The sequence below is a fragment of the Protopterus annectens genome, chromosome 1.part2 (assembly GCF_019279795.1).
Source record: "Protopterus annectens isolate FY-2018-M chromosome 1.part2, PAN1.0, whole genome shotgun sequence".
NCBI classification, from domain to species: domain Eukaryota; kingdom Metazoa; phylum Chordata; order Ceratodontiformes; family Protopteridae; genus Protopterus; species Protopterus annectens.
In genome coordinates this window covers 89,020,465-89,045,464 of record NC_056727.1, presented here as the reverse complement: position 1 = coordinate 89,045,464, position 25,000 = coordinate 89,020,465, and the positions used below count along the sequence as shown (strand labels likewise).

The 25,000-nt window shown below is 40.8% G+C and overlaps 1 protein-coding gene across 1 annotated transcript in view; it reads right to left on the bottom strand.

Moving 5' to 3' along the window:
• PAPOLG (poly(A) polymerase gamma) overlaps positions 1-25,000 on the bottom strand; it is a gene marked incomplete in the record, with an annotated part of 1,229,485 nt that overhangs the window by 830,900 nt on the left and 373,585 nt on the right. The window contains 1 exon segment of the mRNA XM_044054963.1: positions 12,816-12,925. Coding sequence (XP_043910898.1) covers positions 12,816-12,925 — 110 coding nt within the window.

Sequence of the window (25,000 nt, the reverse complement as noted above, 5' to 3'; positions counted from 1 at the left end):
TAAAAGTAGGTTTAGTTTCACTATCAGGCCTTCAAGTGAACAGTCTGGGTTTATTTCCTTAAGCACTAACTGATTTGATGATCTTGCAGTCCATGTTCTTCTCAAAAGCTTTTTCCAATAAGACAGCTCAAATCAATTTTTCCTTAAATTCCTGCTCTCACAGCCATATATTATTACTGGGAAACACACAGCTTAGATTACATGCATCTTTGCTGACTGTTATCTTTGCTCCTTTAAAGGCTTTTCCATATTTGCCATCGCTTTCCTTTCAAGAAGAAAAAAAGTATTTTACTTTTGTGGCTATAATTGCCATCTGACAGAGATCTTTGAACTCAGGAAAATAAAATACATTACTGCCTCTTCTCCACTTCCTCATCTACCTGCAAAGAACTGAAGGGCCAGATGATGTTTCTAACAATGAGCAACAAACAAGCCTTTGTACTTTCTTTCACCTTCATCACCACTTTCTTCAATGTTGGTAACATCAGCATAACCGAGGCTAAGTCAACACTTAGCTTCAGTGGAATTTCACACTGCCTGACACATGCAGATTTCCTGATTGAAAAGCCTTTGTCTGAGCCAAGTTACGAAGAATACAGTTTTGCTACTTACCTGAAAACAAATGTAGGTTCACATGTAGTTCTAGGCATGCAGTCCTTGAGACTTAAGCCTAGCCCAAATTCCTAACTGCCCCAAAGGACTGCCTGGTTAAGTGACTTGCTCAAGTCTCATGCTAGGCAAATAAAGGCACAGGGAATGCAAAAGACTACACTACTCCTAGTGGGACTGATGCTTTACAGTTTTACTTATTCACTAAATTCACTTTGCTCCTTTTCTTCCTGATAGCTCTGGTTCTAGTTCAAGGTGCTCCGTATTCTTCTGTTCAGATACTGGGCTTTTTTCTGCCACTGAAGCATTTTTCTTTGCAACAATGGAGTAGCTTTCCTGGCAAAGTCTCTCTCTGGGCTTTGCTTCTTAATGTTCTGTTAGTAAGAGTCCCTTCAGCTTGACATTTGCTCTTTGTTGACTAAACCTTTGCATTTCTTTCCTAGCCTGTTCCTCTTCCAAAACATTTGATACTTCAGGAAAAAAAAATCTGAAGACAGCTTAATTTAGCAACTTGAACCTCAAACCTGCTCTCAGAATCATATGATTGCTAGGATAAACTTGTTTAGCTTTTGCTTAGTATATAGCAATTACATATCAGTGTCCACAATTTTTAATCTACTTTACTTTCTGACACAGTTTTGTGGAGAGTGACTTTTTCTGTTGATATGATTGCATCTTTACTAATATAGGTCTTTGCTGGTTTGTAATGGCCAGATTTGCAGCACATGTACACAATGAGCTTTCTCAACTGACAACTACTACTAAGGAGTCCAGTTGATTATTTGTGCTTTCATTAAATTAAGTAAATTATTTCTAATTTCTCTGGTATAGCAAAAACACACCGCCTTGGGTTTTCTACGTACGCTCTGTTTTCCAACTCTTTTTGAACAATTTGTTGTGAAGACTCGCTCTCCATTTCAGTCTGTGATTTCTGCAGTTTTATCAGCTCATCTGGATGGCTACTTGAACCTAGTATAGGGTCCCACTATCCACAGTAACTCCATGGCCATAAACAGCTCGAGGCACACGTGGATGTTTCTAAGTGCGTGAGGAAACGCTATAATTAATGCAATGCCTGCCTGTGCTCTGGCCTTCAGGATGAATGGAATCCTACTAACCGTCTGTTTAACCCTTTTGTAATACAAATTGCGACTGTGGAACTGTAAGACTACATTTAGGGTTATATTTAGTGGGTAACTTTTAAATATAAAGACTACATTTAGGGCAATATTTTCGTGGGTAAAAACACTTATTTGTCCGTATTAGTCTCTGTTGATTTTAATTTTAACTGCTACAAAGGACACCATAGGCCATTATTCCCTTAGGTTGTGCCGCCTCCTTCTGAAACCTAGTGTAGACTATTAGCCAGCCTACCACTGGCACTAGCTCTCACCAGTGATTATACATAGAATTGCTGTTATCTTTATCTGCATTTTCCTGTTTGACTGTACTGTATCTAATGTATTGTTTTCCACATGCTTTTAGATGTGACTACGTCTTTAATCTAATGCTATATGTTGTTCTACGTAGCCTATAGAGTATAACCTTTAGACTAAATTAATATAACAGAAGATAAGGGCTCTTTGATACTGACAGCCACTAGTATTAACATGTGGAAGTATATTGTCCAATAGTTTTTTTTTACAACTACTGTCCTATTTTACTGTTGTCTATGCTAGTTCTTGCTGCTCACCACTACTGTTGTCTGTCTGTCTTTCTCCCACAAGTACCCTGTTCTTCACTGGATTGATCCAGCCTATAATTTGAGAGCTACATACCTACCATCAAAGGACCCGTGGTTTCATCTCACTGCCTCTCCTACCTGCTCCCTCTCTCAAGAAAATAAGAAAGTATGTTCTATGTCCTGCCTGTATTGCATACTACCGTTCACTGTTGATCCAGGGGTTCTAAAGCACGCTCTGAGCCCGGTCAGCCAGCAGCCTCCCCCCTCCCAACTAGCTACCTTTGTTGACCTTACTCCTACACCTCCTTTAGTCCCCTCTCTCTAACTTATCTCCTTCCATATTCGGCTACAGCCTACCCCACCCATTTCTGTAGCTGCTTGTAATACTAGCTTTGCCCTATAGGTGGGACCTCTAACCCATCCAATATTTCTTCTGCTTTTCCATTGCTATTCTGCTTTTTTATGCTACACTTCTTTCACCTTAAATTACTCTACACTTCACACTTTACCCTACCTTGCTATACCTGCCTGTTTTCTGACTACTACCTTTCTCTGCTTCCTCTTACCCTAGATATCATTAACATACCTTTAATATTCAGCTCTGCTGATTGTTCCTCCTCTAGCTGCTCCATTCTCTGTTTCAACCCGCTCCGTTCGCCCTACGGGCTCACTCCGCTCCCCTACCCCCAATTCCCACCCACCCCAGTGGTCCTAAACTTATACTTCACTGACCACTCCCTCATCCCATCTCTTCCTATCATATTCCTCATCATCACCTAACCACACCCTTAACTCTCTCTCCTAATAAGTACTAATAAACTCTTTTTCTAACTACTCCCTCTACATCCCAACCTTACTCTACTCTACCTCCTATCTAAGCCCATGGTACTTCCTCATCCACTTAACTTATAACCTACTAAACCTCCTCATACACTCTCCTTTCCTTACAACTTCATTTACTAACACTTTTTACTCCCTACTTAAATCCTAGTACTATGGCCCCATCTAATAAAACTATATTCAACATTTTTTTATTTCTAACTACCACACTAGCCTTTCTCACCATACCTTACTCTCTAACCTCCTATGAACATCTTTCTCTGTCTGAACAAAACCATTGCAGCCAACAGACTTTACCATCTTCTATCACCTTTTTCCTTAACCATAGTAACATAACCTGTTTCTTTAACTATTCCACAGAGCAACCCACATTATTTACTTCTCTACCAAAAAGACTTTTAATAACCTCTATAAACTCCTAAAATCTCTACTATACCCCCAGCAACACCCCCTCTTAGACGGTGACATTCATCCAAACCCTGGCCCCTTTACTGACTCCCCCAACTAACTCTACCAATTTTACAGTACCTATACTTTCTACAATTACAAATCCATCTAACTCCCTTCTGATAGCTCACCTTAACATTAGAAGTATTAACAATAAAATCTCCCACCTGCATGCACTCCTTGACATCCACTCATTTGACATTCTATGTCTTACAGAAACCTGGCTAAAACCATCTACTCTAGACCAGGAAATTAGCCCTCCTGGCTATAACATCCTCAGAAATGACCGTAAAATAAAAAAGGTGGGGGGTTAGCCATTCTCTATAAATCTAATCTCCAAATTTCCCCCATTAATGTGCTTCCATCATTAGGCTCTAGATCTGAAACCCTATCTATTAAACTCCAAATCAATAACTCCAAATCCATCTATATAATCTGCATGTATCTACCTCCAGGGAATAACACTCATTCTCTAGAAAACCTGCTGAGTCACCTCTCTACCCAACTACCCCAGGAGACCATTGTACTTGGTGACGTTAACATAGACTGGTCCACTTGTAGTTCTCTAAACTCTACCAACCACATAAACCTCTTTGGATTCTCCCAATTAATAACAACTCCTACAAGAATCCATAAACCTAACAACAAGGAATGTACTCTGGACTGGATTCTTATAAATAGATACCCTGAATCTTATACTCCAGGAACCCTTCCAGACGATATCAGTGACCACGTACTTACCTACATTATTAGACAAAAAGTTCATATTGCAACTACTCATAATCTCAAAACCTACCGCTTAAAAAGATTCTTTAATCCAGACAGCTTCTTAACCGAATTGCAAGCATGTCACTGGTCACCACTAACCTATCTAGAACTAGACGAAGCTGTCACCTATTTTAATACAAACTTTCTTCAAATCCTAGACTCCCACATGCACCTTACCGCTCCACTAGAATAAAAACCAAAACTGCCCCTTGGCTCACAAAACAAACTAGGCAAAAGATACTCCTTAGAAATAAAATCTGGGCCAAATGGAGATCTACCAAATGCACAACAACCCACCTCCAATTTAAACAACTAAGAAATACCACCAAAAAGGATATTCTTAGAGACAAAAAGGATTTTTTTCTACACCTTCAACAAACCAATCAACAAACCCCACAAAAATTCTGGTCTGGGATAAACAAACTTCTTCAGGCAGGTCACACTACTACTCCTGACCCAACCGGTTTCAACAATAGCAACTCCAACCTAATCCCTGATGCCTTTAATAACTATTTCACAGATGCCATTCAAACCCTAGCCAATTCTTTACCACCTCCCACTGCTACCCAACCTAATAACTGCAATACTTCTTTACCCACCTTTCAAATACAACCTGTATCTACTTCTCTCATCTGTAAGCTTCTTCAAAAATTGAAACCTTGTACCCGTTCTGCTGACCATCTCCCATCTGAATACCTACAAATTGCCGCAAAAGCCATAGACTATCCCATCTCAATCCTTATTAACAGAACTATCTCTGAGGGCAAAATCCCTACTTTATGGAAAATATCCCATATCATCCCTCTTCATAAAGGAGGACCATCTACTGAGCGCTCTAACATTCGCCCTATTGCTCTACTCTCCCCATTAGCTAAGATAATGGAAAAATGTATTCACAAACAACTGCTTAACCACTTACTACAAAATAACCTACTGGCAAACTGCCAACATGGCTTCAGGCCATTCCATAGCACATCTACTGCCCTTTTATCCTTTACGGACACTATATATAAAAATCGTAACAATAACTCTTTCTCCTCTGCTCTATTCATTGACCTGTCAAAAGCCTTTGACATGGTTAACCATAACCTACTATTAAACAAACTAAAGGCTCACTCCCTCGATGCTCAAGCCATACAATGGTTTAGGTCTTATCTGGAAAATAGACAGCAAGCAGTACTTTGGCATAACAATCTGTCTTCACTACTTCCAGTAAATATTGGAGTACCCCAGGGCTCTATCCTAGGTCCCCTACTCTTCTCCTTATTTATTAATAACTTACACATGAACTTACCTCAAGCCACCTGCATTCAATATGCTGATGACTCCACTTTAATCTGCACAGCCAAGAATATATCCTCTCTCCACTCCCTTACCCAAACTGTTTTTCAGAATGTGGAAAACTGGTTTATGCAACACTGCCTCCTCCTTAATCCCAAAAAAACAAAACTACTGCTTTTTACTCCTACTCATAAATCACCCATTCCTTTCTTCTCTTTAACCTCTAACAATGGTACCAACATCAACCCAGAGACTACAACCCACCTACTAGGTGTAACTATAGATAATCATCTCAACTATAATGAACACATAAACTCTACTATAAAGTCTGTTAACAGAAAACTTGGCACCTTCTATAGAATAAAACCCTTCCTTACCCCTCCTGCTAGGAAAGCAATTGCCCAAACCCACCTTATCTCTACCCTCTTCTATGCCTCTGTTATATATACCAACCTATCCAATAATAACCTTTCCAAACTCTCCAACTGTTATAACAGTATAGCTGGATTCATCACGTCCCCCCTTTAAAACTCACCACTGCCTTAACCTCAAACAACTTGGATGGCTAGAACTGAAAAACCAGATACTCTTTCAACAATTACTTATTATACACAAGACCCTGTACCACCCTAACAACACTCCTATCCTCACTCATCTAATTACACCTTACACTAATCTAGCTACACTACGCTCTGCTAACAAGCTTCTAGTTTCCTCAAATAAAGCCAACAACAAAGCCGGGGATTCACTTTTCTCAAACACTGCAGGAAAATTCTGGAATCGGCTTCCTGCTGAATTATCTACCCTTGCCTTCTACTTCTCTTTTTAAAAAACATCTTAAAGAACATCTGAAAGCTCATTGGCTTTGTCCATGCACTAACCCAGACTGACTTCTTTTTCCCCTTCTATTCTTAACCCTATCCCTTCTCCTTTAACCTGTACTTCCAAATCATACTACTATTCTTCCTCTTGAATAACACAATGACATATATATTCTCATTCCTATAACTATGACTTGCTCATACCATTTAGTGTGATTTGTAGAATTGTTTTTAGTTTTTTTTTTTTTTTATAGAATTGTTTAATTTCCACTATTACTGTTTAGTACACAAATGTATTATTATAACTGTTCACTAGACCATTGCTACCTCTGTATTTATTTTTAATAGTTCTATGTATTGTTAACTGTCTCAATATTCATGTTTGGAGCTTTTCTCCCCGGGCCTCTACTGAAAATAGACATATATCCAGCTAGACTAGCCCGGTCAACAAATGTAAAATAAAATAAAAATAAATAAATAAATTGTTCGATTTTTTCCAGTATTTTAAAATAAAATGACAAAAGAAGTGTGACAGTGATAGTATAAACAAATCTCTACATTAATGAAGTCATGCCCTGTATTAAAGCTGGAACTTGAATGGCCTTTCCCTATTAAAAACCTTTGAAGTTCTTAGCATTTTCTTATTTTCTGATTGATTGTCCCTTTTTCTTTTTCCAAACTTTTTGCTTGGCAGGCAGCATAATTATTGTTCAGTAACATTTTACCAAAATTCATGACTTTTCCTGGCTTTCTTCACAATTTCGTCACACTGGCAGCACTCTAATCTACATATTCCTTACTCAGCCACCGACTTGGAACCTTCCATCTGTATCATATTACCAGTAGAACTAATAGACTTAAGATTCCTCATTCAGTGCAACAGTCTGCTAGATCTTCCACAGCAACACAATAATCCAAAAACCATTTGGAAAGAAAAAAAAAAAAAACACCTAAAAGAGTCCTCCAATTCCACTGCTCTCACCAGTGATGTATGTGATAATTTTAAACTTAATCCACCAGAGGACTATAGAAACCAACACAATCACTAACACACAGAAACTAACCATCACTAACACATTTCTTAACCTCAGCTCTAACCAACAAACTGCTCCAAGTCTCTCAAGTTCAGATGTATATTTTTGCAGAGTATGCAACCAGCTTCCACTTTTGAACGGTTTCTGAGAAGGAAACTAAAAGATCATTAAAGAACTTCAAACCCTTCACCTCTACCTTTACTGCACTCCACTGTAAACAGCAGACAAAGTAGCCCTGATTTATATTTCTAACCTCTTACTCACCTCAGGAATTGCTCCACCAGCCCTGAAACATGCCATCATTATACTTCTTCCTAAGGTACCTCAGCCTCAAACCCACAAAGGCCATCACTTATCTTCACTCTTTGCCTCTTGCAACATTTTTTGAAAAAGTTCTTTATAAACAGCTGCTTAAACAATTTGATAGCTACGGTTTTCTATTAGATTGACAGTATGCAAGTTGGATTAGAGACCCATCAATTGAGGAATGAATATGACATTAGATGCAGGCTCTATCCTAGGCCCATTACTGTTTTCTTTATTCATTAATGATATTACCGATGACTTACCTGAACTTAACCACACTCTCTATGTAGATATTTCATTACTCCAGGCAATCAGATGTCCCAGAGTCCTGCAATTTCAACTCAAGCAAGCCTTCTCGGTTAGCTGTCAAGGGCCAGAACAAAACCTCCAAATTAAACTACAAAAAAGTTATGCTTTTGCCCTTCCCTCACAGAACCCCTCTGCTTCCTGTCCTTTCTATCTCAGACAATATCATTATTAGTCCTATTGTAATACAGAACAAATAACGTAGGCCTAGCCCTGGACTCTACATTAAAATTTACAACCCATACGGATTACATTGTCTACTCGCAACTAAAACACTGCTACAAAATAGCAGATCTATCATCTCCTATTGTCTGCAAGGCACTAGACAAGGACATCCTTCTCCCTGAAGTAAAATATTGTCTTCCAGTACTCTCTTGGCACACTGTTTATAATGCTCAATGATGACAAAGTCACCCAGAATAAAACTGACAGATCTGCCCTACTTTGTCACTTCTGAATTACCTACAGTGGCTTACCCATTACTGAAGGACAAACTTATCTTCTATGCACTTTACTATACAAAATTTTAAACAGAATGTTCACCCGTCCTCCAAAAAATTCCCAATCTGGGAATTGTCCTACTTCTTAAGGAATTCCCAAGAGAGCTTAATATTGTTCAACCATCCCAATTAAAAATAGTCATTGCTGAAAAAGCCTTCTCACAAATGTGCCCATCTTTCTGGAACAAACTACCACCTGAAACAAGACATCAAGATATTTTTACAAAGTTTAAGTTGGCCATTTGTGAGCATCTTTTCAAGGAAGTTGCTTGTAAATGCTTTAGGGATAATGGATATACTCTCAATGGTTTAAAATTAAAAAAAATGATTACAATCTGTCGACTGTTTCCCTTTGCAATTTAACTCTTGCTCCTGTGCTCTCTTCTTAGTCTGTAGAGTTACCGTTGGTAATTTTTTTCTTTCTTTTACTTGCCTCCATTTCAGTTTTTTGTGTGTTTCAAGAAAATTCAATTTTACGCTTTAAAAAGTGATTTAATGTATCTAAAACTGTATTGCAGCCCATATTAAACTGATGAAACCTATGTAAACCTGCTACTTTATTTGAAATGTACAAGTAGTGTATAACATTCTCTTTATAAAAAACTATACAATAACTGTATATGTACTAAGTAAACTTAATACTCTAAGTGTATAACTTAAGTCTGCTTGCACTGTTCATAGGTTCATAGATTATTACTAGGCTAACTGCCCTTGTGGGCTATTTTAAGCCTAGCCAGTTACCCCATGTGAGAATCAAACCCTGCACCTTGTGCCTGTAAGGTAAACACCTTCACCATTAGGCCAACCTCCCACCCACTTTCTGACTGTTTCTACAAATATTCAGGGTTTCTATTGTGTATATATGCACACACCTCAGTACCACTCCGTGGATTCGAACCATGTCTGGGTGTGCTAAAATGAGCAACCATGCTATTTTCCATCACACTGAGCCACCGGGGAACTGCTGTTTCTTATTTGAATGATTTCTAATACTTTCTGGGATGGACAGTGTAATCCTGAAAGTCATGCATGGCAGATAGTTATTGTACTGTGTATTACTCCTTTCAAATAATACAATATGGAAAGCAAAGGTTAACGCAAGACTCTGTTTATTGTCTCTGAGCTCAGGTCATGGCTGAAAAGGTAGTCTGGGCCAGTCAACCTACACAGTTACCAAACAGTAAAGTAAAAAATTATCCGGCAGTAATCCACTTAAGACCAGTCTCTCCACATCATCAGTTACTTGCAACAAGGTAAAATTTGGTAAATTTATTTTCCAAAATGGAAGTCTTTGTGAACTCCTCTTGCTCAGCATCCCCAACCTCCACCTCTAGTTTCATTCTCCTATGAAGACAGTCATCTGGTGGTCTCCTGCTAAAGAATAGGAGCTAATTCCTTGTGCCTTTGTCATATTTCCCCCATGTATAGATTGTTTATGCTCAGACATATGCAACAACTGGAACACCCACAGGAGATACCTTGCTAGAAGTGTACAAGACCTAAACGTCATATCCTACATGAACCAACTCAAAGCCCTGTCACTATACTCTGTATCCTTTAGATTGCCAAGAGGTGACCTGTGCCTAGCTTACAAAGCTTATTCCAACCCAATACTAATGGATTTACAATATATCAGCAAGTCAAATGGCATCAGAAATATTTTTAAGGATCCAAGAACCACCTACTTAACATGACTAACTTCAAAAGTAAATAATTAAATGTTATATCCATAATTTCCTCCCCTATAAGAATAGGGTGAAATGGAGTGTGTTAATCTCCCTTGTTCATCTATACAACAGAAGAACTTAAGTCTCTTAGATTGCAAAATGGTCAGTGTCTCTTGTGTCCCACTACTGGAAAACCCTGACCAGGAAGAATTCCACAGCATTCAGATACAGAAAAAGACTACACGAAGAGGACAAAGTCTTACAGCAATTTCAATTCAGCTAACAATTAGTACCCATTTACAAGTATATGTAGCATACAGCTATGCAAGAATCAGTAATAGACAGAAATGCTTAACTCAAAAATCCCCTGACTGACTTCCTCTTATTTTCCCCTTGGATAAGGCAATTGCTTACTTCAGTGTCATTTCTGTTAGCATTTTAAGCAAGTAAGCCACAGCCCATACTGTAACTGCATCACGTCTGTTGAATTTATCAGATTTTCCCTGGCATTATTAAACATCAGAGTCAAACAGGGTCATCTATAATCTGTTTACCACAAAAACTAGTCTGGAATCGGAACCATATCAAATTTAAGGCTGCGTATAATCAAGTAAAGCATGACATGATGTCTAGCAAAAAGCCATGCAGCCATGATCACGTGCATGTTAAACTCCAAAAAGTCTGTGATCTTATCATTCTATCTAGGACACTGAAACACTCACACTGCCTACAGCTTGATAAAGAAAACAGGACACACACAGTTTTGTGTCTCAGGCGCTCCACTAGAAGACCCTGACCAGGAAGAACTCCACAACTTTCCACTCCAGAACTGTCCAGACACTTATCTCCAAAAATTCTAACTTCGACATTAGCATCCTGTATCACACCTGTGATATGAACCTCACACTCTTCATACATACGTAATACAATCTCTGTACTTGAATTTTGGTAGTAGCTTGTCTACAGCTGTAGACCTTGATTTTAACTTTAAGACTGCAGCTAGTTCTTTATTTAGTCACTATGCTTATGTAAAAATCCCTTAAAGATGCATTTCAACCTTTAAAATAATGTTCTGTTTCTGTACAACATAGGCAGGGTGGGATGGAGTGGATTACCACCCTACTCTCCCTAGTTTTAAATGCATTACAAACATGTGCGCACCAACTGCTCCTTCACTAACAAAAGACAAACATCACTTTCAACACTGAACATGGCTTCAGTTCTTCTACTACTAGCACTACTCTCTTGGATGGGATGGTATATCTGTGTTGCCAGTCAGGTAATAAATATGTTGGTGCAATCTTCTGGGATTTTGCCAAATCATCCGATACTGTCATACTAAGCTTCACCAGCCCCTCGATGCTACAAAATGATTCTTAGACTTGTTAGTCAAGCATGGTTGTAATGTGGAATGGAGAGATTTCTTCTTTTCTTCGCGTTAATGCTGGACTGCCTTGAGGATCATTACTCGGACCACTCGTCTTACCTATGTGAACTGACACAGATAAGCACTGTTGAAGCACTACAGTAATTCATCTTCTTCAAGAACAAATCACGGTGACAGAGAGGCCTACCTCATCTTTACATCTGTATTCATATCTTTATACAATTACCATTCCATAGTTAATACAGTTTGCATAATGTCAACATTTTCAAAATCTGGACTTAATTAGGCTCAGAATTAGGAACAGCATCAAAAACTGCATAGCTATGAAAATTGGAGTTAACAGATCTTGTATACATCAGTCATTAATTTTCAAAATAAACAAATTTAAGATATTTAGATTCAAGGACTATAGTAAATATGAAGTTGCTAGCATCAGTCTTGTTAGTGTTTGAACCACACAAATCAACAGGGCTTGACAGCAGGTACAATCTACTAGCTAATGATGCTGTGGCTGTTGCAGTGTTCATACTGGCGAAGTGTTTTTCCAGAGGGACATGGTACGGCCTTGCAGGGGAGGAAAGATTGCTGAAACTCATGGGAGGACTGGGGAGATAAACGGAATATAACTCACAAGCAGCAAAGATGATCAAAACAAAATTAGCAAAATGCCACTGCACTGACTGTGCTACACAGTAATAAAGCCTAAAACAGTGGCAGAGTATAGGCTAATAAAGTAATTCAAAATGCCATGGACAGAAATCTTTATATGTACAACAATGACCTTTCAGCAACTGGCTATAGTAAAAAAAAAAAAAATCACTAACAGGATACTTGAATTATTGTGTTCTCTAAAACCAATGTAGTGGTATACTTGAGTTATTGTGTTCTACGTGGGATACTTTTTATTTGGGTGTGGAACATTCATCTTCTAGGTACAGCCAAAAACCTCTATACAAGTTACTATAGACATGAGTACACACTGCATTTTGTGACTTTCTGCAAGTATCAAAAGTCTCACAGTTAAGGCATGGACTTGTCAGAGGTGCTTATGCATACCTGCACCATCTGAGTTAGATTAACTCAGAGACCTAAAACATATTGGAAACTAAATGCAAATGCTGTAACACAATTTACTTGCATCATTTAATGGACAGAATCGGATTACCTGTATCTGTAAATGCTTGAATGTCATCTGTTAAATCAATGCTTACTCCATCAGCATGTTCAACCTTTCGAAAAACTACTCCGATGAACCACTGACAAATGTACTCATCCCTAAATGAATCAAAGAAATAGAACATTTTCAGCGACCATCAAAGCATTTGCAAGATACAGCATAGGAACTGGAACTGGAAATATTAAATTCTAATCAAATTCATAAATACCAAATAAGTAGCAATGGGTGAATTATAAAACTTCACTGAGTTTTTATCAAGTCAGTTTCACAATCACTTAAGGGTCCCAAGATATCTCTTCAATAAATATGCATAAAAAAGGCACGTCTTAATAAAAGAAAAGTACAAAGGAAAAGCCAGACAAATGGGACATCAGAACATGACTACATTTCAGGCTTTGCTACAACTTACAAAATGGTTAGAAAATGAGATACATAAATTCAGAGAAATACAGAATCATTCATTCTACAAATGCATAAGATAAAACCAAATATGACTAGCAGCTTGTCTGCTTTGGGGGAAAGAAAACGCAGCCCCTGAAATGGTAGTTGTGATAAAGGAACCTGAATCCTCACCACTGATACTGGAGAGGGAGATTCACTTGAAATACAAATGGATACACACAGTATTTCCAGCTGCAGACCTCTCTGCATCAAGCACAATTTCCCTTAAGAGCACACACTCAGCCCAGGGTCTGGGAGTCTCTATCAGTCTCCCGCCCAGGTCCCCAGTAAGACTTCCCACTGGCACAGCTGTAGGGTTAGGTCCTCAGCAGAGTGTCCAAGTCAAGTCCTCTCTGTGAAATCAGTGCTTCGCGTTCCTGCTCTAAATAATTGACACACACGCACTAACAGATTTCATTTACACACACACACACACACACACGGGAAAGGCTGGCACAGATTACCCGCTCTACCAACTTTGATCAGACTATATGGCAGATTCACTGCCACCAGTCAGCTACTATAAGACTCTTAAAAGGGTATCCAATTATGTTGAGTGAAGTTAATATTAATACAAATGGCAATGTTGACCAAACAGCAAGGCTTTCAGGAGTGGCCAGAGCTATTGCAAATTAATATATGCAAATACTTATATTTTTCTAAAAGGACCTGACACAGTGAGACGTTTAAATATATTTAATAATAAAAACATGAAAGGACTACATATCTATTTACAGTAAACACCAGAGTTTCTATCACAAAAATATTAAAAATAACACAGCTGGAAAGATTTACACAGTTAGAGAAAAACAATACTCAACTATTCTAGCTATATTTTCCTGACTAATTTAAAGAGTACTAGTCCCCGCTCACTTACTAGTGCATGGCAAGATGAAGTGAGTGGTCTTCCTTCTTTGTCGGGTTCCAAGAACGGACTGCTCAGTCTGACTTGGAGACTTCTCAATATAACATCTAAATATTATTTCAGAGTTGATTACACAATGACATAACATCTGGCCATCTGACTGTTCCCCACACTCACCAACACTGAAGCTGCCAGGATTTTATCACCTACATGTCAACAGTACACACACAACAGCATTGCTCAGATATGGTGCAGTTGCTGGAAGTGATAAAACCATTAAACACTTCCCTTCTTCCTACAGGAGCTAATAAACTAAGCCATACTTCTTATAGACATTGTGTCTCTGGCTTCATTCAAAACTGTGAGACAGCATCTTTATGGCCTAGGCCAAATATATTTTTGAGGTTTGAGATTAACCTCTTCTCTTCCAGCATCCTCTATCAAAACATATATGTTAAATTAGGGACCCCCATTTTAAAGTAGTTATTAGGCATTATGCGGACTAAAAGGTAAAATATGTAGTGTAAGACATTTCAAAGACAGTCAGTTTATTAGAAAGGAAAGATAAGCATGAATATGCAGAAAATACAGAAATACAGAATGTTCTTTTTCTCAATAAAAAGATAAAATCTTGCCAGCTACAGAATGTTCCTAGATAAGAAGGCACATGTAATACCAGGCTTGTAAACCAAGGTAACCAAGGCTAAGCAGGCATGTAAAGCATTACAGGGTTTTGGCATTATTAAAATATACTTCAGATACAGTTAGGAAAGTCAGCCAGTCAGTTCAACCTGATATACAGAAAAGATTAAGCTACAATACAGACAACTCCAGTCTGAGTACAGAAGACAGGTCAAATAAAGACTGTTTCAGTTTACATCATTCAGGACAATCAGAATAACGTGCAGAGACTTTGGATATATTTAGCAGCACTGTTATCACTAACCAGCATTCCTACGGACTGTTATTGTTCATCAGCACCGTTAATGAAGACAGTATTCGGATACTGTGAACATCGAATAAAGCCTTATTAAATGAATTACAGTGTTTGGAGAATTCTGAAAATTACACAAGACTTGGTCCATAAAGGAGAGACTGGCACCTGTTTAGCATGAGTTTGGGTAATTAACTGATAAAGACTTTTGTTTCAGTCTCATTTCGGTTGTTTCCAGTTAATTCCAGTATAGTACAGTCTCAATCAATTCTTAGGCCAAGTAGTTTAATGTTCCTACTATTATTGAGGTTTGAGATTAACCTCTTCTCTTCCAGCATCCTCTGTCAAAACATATACATTTAAATTGGTTACAACAAAACATATACATTTCTTTTCTTTCCAACAGGGCACACTGTTGATAATGTTTTTAACATAAGTAAACCTCACAAATACATTTTCAGCACAACCATCTGCACAAATCAGTTTGATATACAAATGACACAATTATTTACAAAATTCCAGCTAGCTGTGCTGGCATGTAACATGTCCTCTGCCTACTTCTACTGGCATGGCTGGCAGTACCTCATATCGCCACAGTAGGCTTCATACAATAGGTCACACAAGTATACTTTTTACCCTCCTCTAGATTTCAGTAGGAGAAAAAACATACTGTGATCTCTTACTGATTGAGGTAGCTTGATATTGAACAATTCTCCATGAAATGGTTCTAAGACATCATCATTGGATGGGTATGCTAAATTGAAGTACAAATTTAATATCAAAGCTGAAGCCTATTTGGTCAAGATTGAAAAACTGAAAAGGCAACCCATTTACCATTTTTAATTTTAAATGTAGTGGGGCAAGGCCATCCCTCCGAAACTCTGATGTTGTCAAGCCCAGGGAAAGTCACTTCAGTTTTGAGGAGTTGCCCTATTTTATATTCTAGACTTGACACAAAATATTTGACATGGTGGGACTGGGCAAAAATGTACAGTACATCTGAGAAACACTCATAAGCCCATTAAGTATACAGTTATAAGACAAATCACTATGTCATTAAAATTACACTGCCAACAAAATTCTTTGTGGTATTTAATCAGTAAATAGAGAGTAGGACATCTACAAGACATGAGCACCTTCTTGCTGCAGTTTTGTTTTGGGGTCACTTATCACTGACTTCAGATCCCCAGCTTTCCTCTATGGCTCCTTTCTTCCAGGTGTCACTCCATGTCCCTTTATAAGATGGGTCTCATCTCCTTGGAATACAAGATCTCCAACTGTTCAGACTATGATTCTCCACATAATGAGAAGAACTGAGAAGTTGGGGACATCGCACTGTGATTTAGCTGCTATTTCTGCTTAAGCCCTGCATTACACCAATGAGCATGGCTGATATCACCCAGTTGGTCATGCTGTGGTAATACAAGTAAAACATGTCTATGTATGTAGTAGCGCATTCCTCTTCTGCAGACCCACCTACTGCAGCAATAGCTCTATCCCACTATTGTCACAAGGCCTTGGGAAGACAGCTGCGCCCCCTGCATGATGCCACACTCTCAACACCAAATTGAGGTGAGTAGGCAAATGCCTTATTCCTCTTCTGGCTTGCTTATCAGGTGCTGGAGTCAATAAGAAAACTTGGGGCACCTGAGTCGCAATCAGGGCTTTAATCCTCTATACTGGCTAACTTCAAGTTCATGCTCAGGTCTAGCCACTGAACTGTGTAACCTATGGCTCTAGAAGATTCGGTCAAGTTGACTAATGTCGCCACATTGGGCATGGGTAGTTACCGGTGATAAATGGGTTGAGGACCTGGCCTACTCTGACCTATGCTAATGGTGGGAGGGGTGTATGTGCCCCCTACTGGCCAGCGTGTGCCCGCAATAAAGGCCAGCAGCCCAAGGTCAATAACCTACTAGCAGGCTGGTATCTACTTGCCCAGCCTGTATTACCTGATGTAGCTCTGTTGGGCAAAAGCTAGACATAAAACCAATCAACCTGCCAAACATGAACTGAGAATTGCTGCACTTAATGTAGGTGCACTGACAGGATGCAGCTTGGAAGTGGATGACATGATGATACAGAGGAGGGTGGATATCTTGTGTGTCCAAGAGATAAGATGGAAGGACAGTGCAGCAAAGCCACTTGGCTTGGGATCCAGAATCTACTACTCAGTAGGACAACAGGTTAGAAATGGTGTGGAATTGTGGTTAGAGAGGCTTTGGAAGGCAGTGAGGGGTATCATCAAAATTAGTGACAGACTCATGTCAGACTCCAATGTAATGACAGGACAGAATTCATAATCTCAGCCTATGCTCCTCAGCAGGGTTTTGATAGCGAGGAAAACACTGCACTCAGCAGTTACAGAACCTACTAGATAAAGCAGGACAACATGAATTGGCGTTGATAATGGGTGACTTGAATGCACATATCGGGACAGAGAGAACAAAATACGAGGGCTGCCCGGGTCCACATGGGTGTGTGGCAACAGGAATAAAGGATGAGAGGCCATTCTAGACATCTGTCTGGCAAATGGCTTGACAGTAGCCAAACACATGGCCCAGAAAGAGCGACAGTCACAAGATCACATACAACATGCAACACAGGTATATTTCCTCCTAGTAAGGAAAGGGCACCGGGGTAGAATCAATGATTGCAAGTCATCCACAGAGAACAGCTGGCCCACAGCATAAACCACTGGTTGCCACAATCAGATGAAAGCACTGGTCAGAAAATGATCTCAGGTCAATAGAGACCAAGCTGAAGACCTAAGTACAACGGTTCAAAAAATTACTCGTGGATCTAGCACACCAAGAGGAGGAAATAGGTGGAGTTGAAGAAGAATGGCAGCACCTTAAAACAGCATGTGTGAGGGCTACAGAAATTATATGTGGCCGAACTAGGTATGGAAATAAAGTACATAAGAAAAGTTGGTGATGGAATGCAGAAATCCAGAAAGTCATCAAAAGAAAGAAGGAATGCAGGAAAAAGTGGGAGATAGAAAAGACCAACCAGGCTAAGGAAGGAATGAATACTGGTTGGCTAACAAAAGCTAAGAAAAGAGTTGCAATAGCAAAAAATAGGGCATCGGAGGCACTCTAAGACACCCCTCATATAAGGGATGCCAGCAACAACCTGCTCCACCAGTCCACAGGACATCAAAGGCAGATGGAAGGAGCATTTCCAGCAGCTTCTGAAAGAAGAAAAACCCCACAGAAGCTGTACTTCCCCAGAAACAGCCTATGATGAAAAAAAGAGGAGCTCACCATAGAAATAAGAATATCATTGAGGAAAATAAAGTCAGGGAAATCAGCAGGAACAGATGAGGTCACAACATATATGATAAAGCTGCTGGGTGAGACAGGGGAGAAATGGCTCCTGAGGGTATTCATAGTAGTGTGGAAAGACAGACATATCCCAGATGACTGGAGAATAAGCACACTAGTGCCAGTGTACAAGAACAAAGGGGACATCCACAACTGTGGGCAGTACAAAGGCATAAAATTAGAAGTTATGTACCTACCATAACGTTCCATGATAGCTGTCTTCTCTCGCCTTCTTTCTTGCTGGATGGGTTCGGAGCCGAACCTCGGGTCCGACTTGGCACTTGCTAAGCTCGAGAGCTAATTTTACCAGCTGAAGGCAACCCTATATCCCATGATGCAAGGCGGAGACTACCCAGATCTCGTTTGGTAGCTAAAGAAATAGTAATATTTTCTTCCAACTGAAGAGGAAGAAGAATAACAATACTAAATAACCTCATAACCCTCTAGAAAGGATCAACCTAATCTAGTGACACTAGAAGTTGAACAGCTAGAAAAAGGGAATAACCTCTTAATAGAAGATGCATAATCTTCCCGGTCTGACCAGGCTAGGGGATGGAGGCGGGGCCTTAAAGAAAGAAGGCGAGAGAAGACAACTAACATGGAACGTTATGGTAGGTACATAACTTCTAAATGTTAAGTTGTCAATCTCGCCTTCATTCTTGCTGGATGGGACCGCGTCCCTAGCACCTCTATCCTGGGTGGCTCAATGGAACAGACTCTTGAGAACGGTGGAACCAAAATTCGCTCTGTCTCTGGAGGCCAAGTCTAATTTGTAATGTGAAACAAAGGTATGAGGAGAGGCCCATGTGGCTGCTGCACAAATAGTGTCTATTGGAAGTCTAGCTTGAAAAGCTGTAGATGTAGCTAGAACTCTGGTAGAAAGTTACCTTGGAAACTGGAAGGCCTTTCCTGCTCTCTGCATAGGATAGAAACAGTTGATCAGATTTCCTAAAAATTTTAGTCTTCTCCAGATAATATCTGAGCTGGCAGTGAACATCAAGACAATGTAACTTTTGTTCCGCTCTATCAGAATAATTCAGGAAAAATACTGGAAGATCAATGGATTGATTTAGGTTCGTCTGCGATGCCACTTTTGGTAAGAAAGACGGATTAGTCCTTAGAGATACCCTATCTTTGTGGAATATTAAATAGGGAGGACGAATGCAGAGAGCATGAAGCTCAGATACTCTTCCTGGCAGAAGTAATGGCAACTAGAAAAAGTGTCTTCCAAGAAAGCAATTTCAAAGAACAGGCAGCTGCAGGTTCGAACAGGGGAAGAATCAAGGATGTTAAAATTAAATTTAGATCCCACTGTGGTGGGGGGGTCTCTAATCGGAGGTTTCAATAAAAAGATACCTCGAAGGAATGCCTTGCAAAGTTTATGTGACATAATGTTGTGGTCCAAAAGGCCTATATGAAAATTTGAAATGGCTACCAGTTGAACTTTCACTGCGGAAAAGGAGGATCCGGAATGAAAAATCTCAGCTAGGAAGTCCAATACCGAATGAACTGGAACAGTATAGGGGTCTATGTTCCTAGCTTTTGCCCAGAAAGAGAAACGTCGCCATTTACTAGTGTAAATCTTTCTGGTAGAAGATTTTAGGGAAGCTACTATGATATCCCGTACAGGATTAGAAATCATAGGAAGCCTGGCTAAGGATGGAAGTGGAGCAACCAAGCAGTGAGGTTGAGAGAAGGTATGGATTGGTGCAGTTGACCCGACTGGTGGGTCAGAAGATCTGGAACCGGGTCCAGATGCCATGGCTGTACCAAGAGATAATGATGTAGGAACAGAAACCATATCTGTCGAGGCCAATAAGGGGCAATGAGAATCAACTTGGTTCTCAAGGCGGTTGCTTTCTGAATTAGCTGAGGTATCAGCGGAAAAGGGGGAAAAGCATAAGAAGTCCCCGGGGCCAATCTTGGGTTAGAGCGTCTCTGGGGGGATGGCCTGGAAGGGGGAAGAGAGAGAAGTCGTCTGGGCATTTGCTGTTTTGAGGTGTAGCGAAAAGGTCGCAGCAAGGAAGGCCCCACTTCTGAAAAATCTATTCCGTCACTGATTGTTTGAGAGACTACTCGTGAGGCATGAGAATAGCTCTGCTCAATCTGTCCGCTATGATGTTGGATTTCCCGGGGATGTCCATTGCTATCAGAAACCGGTGAGAGGAGATTGCCCATTGCCAAAGTCTGAGAGCCTCTCGACACAGTGGATAGGACTTGGTTGCACCCTGTTTGTTTATATACCACACTACGGACATATTGTCCGTTTGGACTGCAATAGTTCCCAGGGGAAGAGAGTCGTTGAGGGCTTGCAACGTTAAAAGCACCGCTCTCATCTCCAGAACATTTATGTGCAGATGGCACTCGAAAGGTTGCCAAGTGCCATGGACCATTCTGCCCTGATAATGCCCCCCCACCCGATCAGGGAGGCGTCCGATGTAACCGTGGCAACCGGGGCAAGAGGAACAAAAGGTCTGCCTTGATGGATTTGAGGGGACGATATCCACCAAGTCAGATGCCTTTTGCAAGTTGGAGTTACTATGATCTTGTGATGCATGGGAAGTTGTTGAAAAGACCATTGGGTGAATAGCATCCATTGTAGAATACGCATGTAAAAGCGGGCAAGGGGAAGAAGTGTTATAGCGGCCGCCATAAGACCCAATACCTTCAGAGCAAATCTGGCCTGAATTTTGTTGCTGAGAAGAATCACCTGGACGTGTCTTTGAATGTCCAAGATCCTTTGGTCTGTTAACTTTGCTGAAAGTTGTACGGTGTCCAATCTTGCGCCTGTAAAAGTAATACATTGACAAGGCAGATTTTTCTAAATTTATAGAAATTCCTAGCCCTCTGCAAATGTGAATGGTGTAATTTCTGGCTTGGAGAAGCTGATGCCTGGTGGTGGCAGTGAGGAGCCAGTCGTCTAGACATGGAAACACCTGGAATCCTTGAAGTCTCAGGTGAGCCGTAACCACTGCCATACATTTGGTAAACACTCTGGGGGCTGTAGTGAGTCCAAAGGGCAGGGCTCTGAATTGGAAGTGACTGGTCCCCAGCCAAAAGCGGAGAAATCTTATGGAGCGTCTGTGAATTTGAAGATCTATCGAGTACATCCAATTGTCCTTGCCCAGAAAGGGCACAATGGACTGAAGCGTGACCATCCGGAATCTTGATTTCTTTACAAACTTGTTGAGTTTGCTCAGATCTAATATTGGTCCTCCAGTCCCCTGTCTTTTTTGGAACTAAAAAGAACCTTGAGTAGATTCCGGATCCTATTTGGTCTGCTGGGACTGGCTGGATGGCTCTTTTTACTAGCAGTTTTGATATTTCTAGTACTGCTAGTTCCCTTAGACCGGGTGGAACGTCTGGAAGGGTTCCCTTTTGTTGAATTGGGGTTTGAATAAAGGGAATTTTGTAACCCTCGGATATAATTGACTGTACCCATTTGTCTTGAGAAAGGGAAAGCCAGGCTATTGGGTACAGCGATAATTTTCCCCCGACTGCCTCCGAAGGTGGACAATCGGGCAACATCTCAGGGATGCTGGAAGGGTTTGTCAGAAAGAGGCTCTCTGCTACCCTGATTCTGCAGACCACCTCTGCCCCTAGGGCGTCTGTTGTTACCCCTCTGCCTCTGGGGTAAACTGAATTTGTCGTCAGGCGTGACTCCTTGAGATTTCTTGAACCACATTTTCCCTCCCTTCTGTCCTTTGGGGTAAGGTCTTGAAGGGGTGGAGAAACGGATTCCTACGGCAGAAAGAGTCTTGCCATCTTGTTCGCATCTAGTCAAAGTGTCTTTCACTTGAGGTCCGAACAAGGTCGACCCATCAAAGGGGAAGTTTGTGAAGGACGCCTTGAAGGGGTCTGCAAAATGACAAAGCCGCATCCAGGACTGACGCCTTAAAGCCACTCCTGTGCCTGCGGCCCTACTCGCTCTATCGGCTGCATAAGAAATGAGCCACATGGAGGAGTTAACAATGGAGTTAAGGATTCCTAGCTGTGAGCTAATCTTATCCTGAGACCCAGCAGCTGACCTTCTCCCAACTCTTTAAGAACATCTCTTTGAAGGCGGGTGAAGTGGCATAAGTAGTTCAGCGATCTCATGGCAAAAGTCGCTGAAGAAAAAATCTGCTTGCAGTACCTGTCCATAGTCCTAGAATCCTTGTTAGGAGGATGGACAGGTACTGAAGGATCAGCTAGTTCCTTCTTGGTGGCAGCAGCCACCACCATGGCATCAACTGGGACACCTTTTGTTAAATATTGTCTATCTTGTGGGGCCGTAATAAATTTTGAAGGCCTCCTAGGGATAGGTTCCACCGAATCCGGAGCCATCGACACCTTCCGAGCCACTACCTCCATAAAAGGGTCGAAAGGCGGAGACACCCAGGAGGTGGAGGATCGAGATCCGAATGCCTTCAGGTATACTGACTCGTCCTTGGAAGGATTAAGGGAGGGCCAGTTCCCCCTCTGCTTAAGGAGTTCAAGGATGTCTAAGAATGAGACATCCTCAGAGGAGGACCTTGGGGATCCCTCCGACTCATCCAGGTCAGTATCTGATGTAGTAGACTCAGGGGAGTCTAGATGTTTCCTCTTACATGTCCTCTTATGCGGGGGTTCACCTGACTGATCAGGAGAAGCCTCGGAAGAGGAAACCTGAGGCGTTGGATCTCTCGGTCCGGGAGCAAGAGAGTGGGAAGAGATGTCAGCAGGCACTGTAGTGGGAGGAGCTGATGGAACTGTCCGTTGACTAAGCCCAGGGGCTAGTCACTCCTCATCACCTCGAAGGCTCCCCCGTCAGAGAGACCAGAAAGTTCCCGCTCTGAAGAGATAGGAACCCCAGGACTCACCGAGAGGGAAGGCTCAGAGGCAGATGTTGGGGTCGAGCTCACCAACGCCGAAGCTCCGAGAGGGAGAACGGGGTCGGACAAGGGTACGATGCCACTCGCCCCCTCGGAGCCGACGAGAGAGACCAGACGCCCGGATCCCTCCAATGAAGGTCTCAAGGAGGAAATTGGAGCAGAGGATGACGGAGCCGAAAGGGGTGTTATCGGCTCCGAAGCTACAACGGTGCCAGTTCCGAGGAGCTCTGGCTCCGAGCTCTGTAAGAGTCGAAGGAGGAATGTTTGGTGGATGTGAAATAGCTACCGCCTGTTGAGATGGGCTATGGAGTATTTGGGCCAGTTCCTGAGACTTTAATAGTCTACTCACCACTCTCTCGAGGTCGTGATCAGACAGCCTGGACGACCGAGAAGAACGGCTCCGATGGCTCCGCTCCGAGAGCAAGGGTGATCTCACTGGGCATTTTTGGATGCCCATCTTAAACAAATATTATTGCAGTATACACATATCCTTAGAGATACAGAACATTTTTTACGTGATCTTTATGTAGCCCTTGGGCCTCAAGCTAGTTTTGATGATATTATTTTATGTACTATGGATGTGGTATCATTATTCACCAGCATCCCGAATCAAATAGGTATACAGATGCTTAAAGATCAAGTTATTTCTAAACAGCATATGGAATTGAAGCAGGTAGATTTTCTATGTCTACTTCTAGAACTTGTGCTCGAGAACAATATTTTCTTATTTGGTGAACAGTGCTGTAAGCAATTGCATTGTGTAGCTATGGGGACTAGTTGTGCCAATGCATATGCAAATTTGGTAATGTTGTCCTGGGAGCAGTCCTTTTTGTTAGAACACCCGGATATTATTTTTTACAGGCGTTTCGTGGACGACCTGTTTATAGCATGGAGAGGCAATACAGATAGTCTTTTATCTTTTTATGCCCAGCTTAACAAGACATGCCCTTTTTTGAAATTTACAATAGAATATTCTAAGACATCTATTAATTTCTTAGATGTAACCATTTATATTGAGAACGATGCATGTAAGACCAAACTGTATAGGAAACCATGTTTTTGTCCATCATATTTACATAGAGACAGCTCACACAATCCTACAGTTTTTACAAACATAGTCAAAGGGCGAGCACTTCGAGTGAGCCGAGTTTGTAGTGAAAATGTTGTCATGGAGGATAAGCTCCAAATTTTGAAAAAGAATTTTTAATCAGAGGATATCTTGAACAAGAGATAGACATGATATGCCATGGAGTTAGAAAAAATAGAGATGGCTTAGCAAAACCATATTTTTCAATGAGATCAAGCAAGGCTTCTAAAGCTAATACCATAGTAAGTAGACAACCATCTATAGTGCTGCCTTTTAATGCAAATCATGCAGCCATTAAAAACATTATTAGCAAGAACTGGCATATCTTGACAGTAGATGCGTCTACTAGGGACATATTAGGTGATTGTCCTAAGATAACATACAGTAATCAACTTAATCTTAAACGCATGTTATGTTAGAGGAGTAATACCCGGATTGACACACCATATATGTATTTGGGGAAAAGGAAATGTGGCAGCTGTCCACAGTGCGCCTCAGCGGATGAATCAAGGTATTTCAAACATCCTGATACAGGCTGCCTATGGGAACTGAGGCTGAATGGAACCTGTACTACCAGACATTTAGTATATGTGGCGCACTGTGTCAGCTGTTTCGCATTTTATGTTGGTAAAACCAATAGATCACTTCGAGAAAGAATTAGAGATCA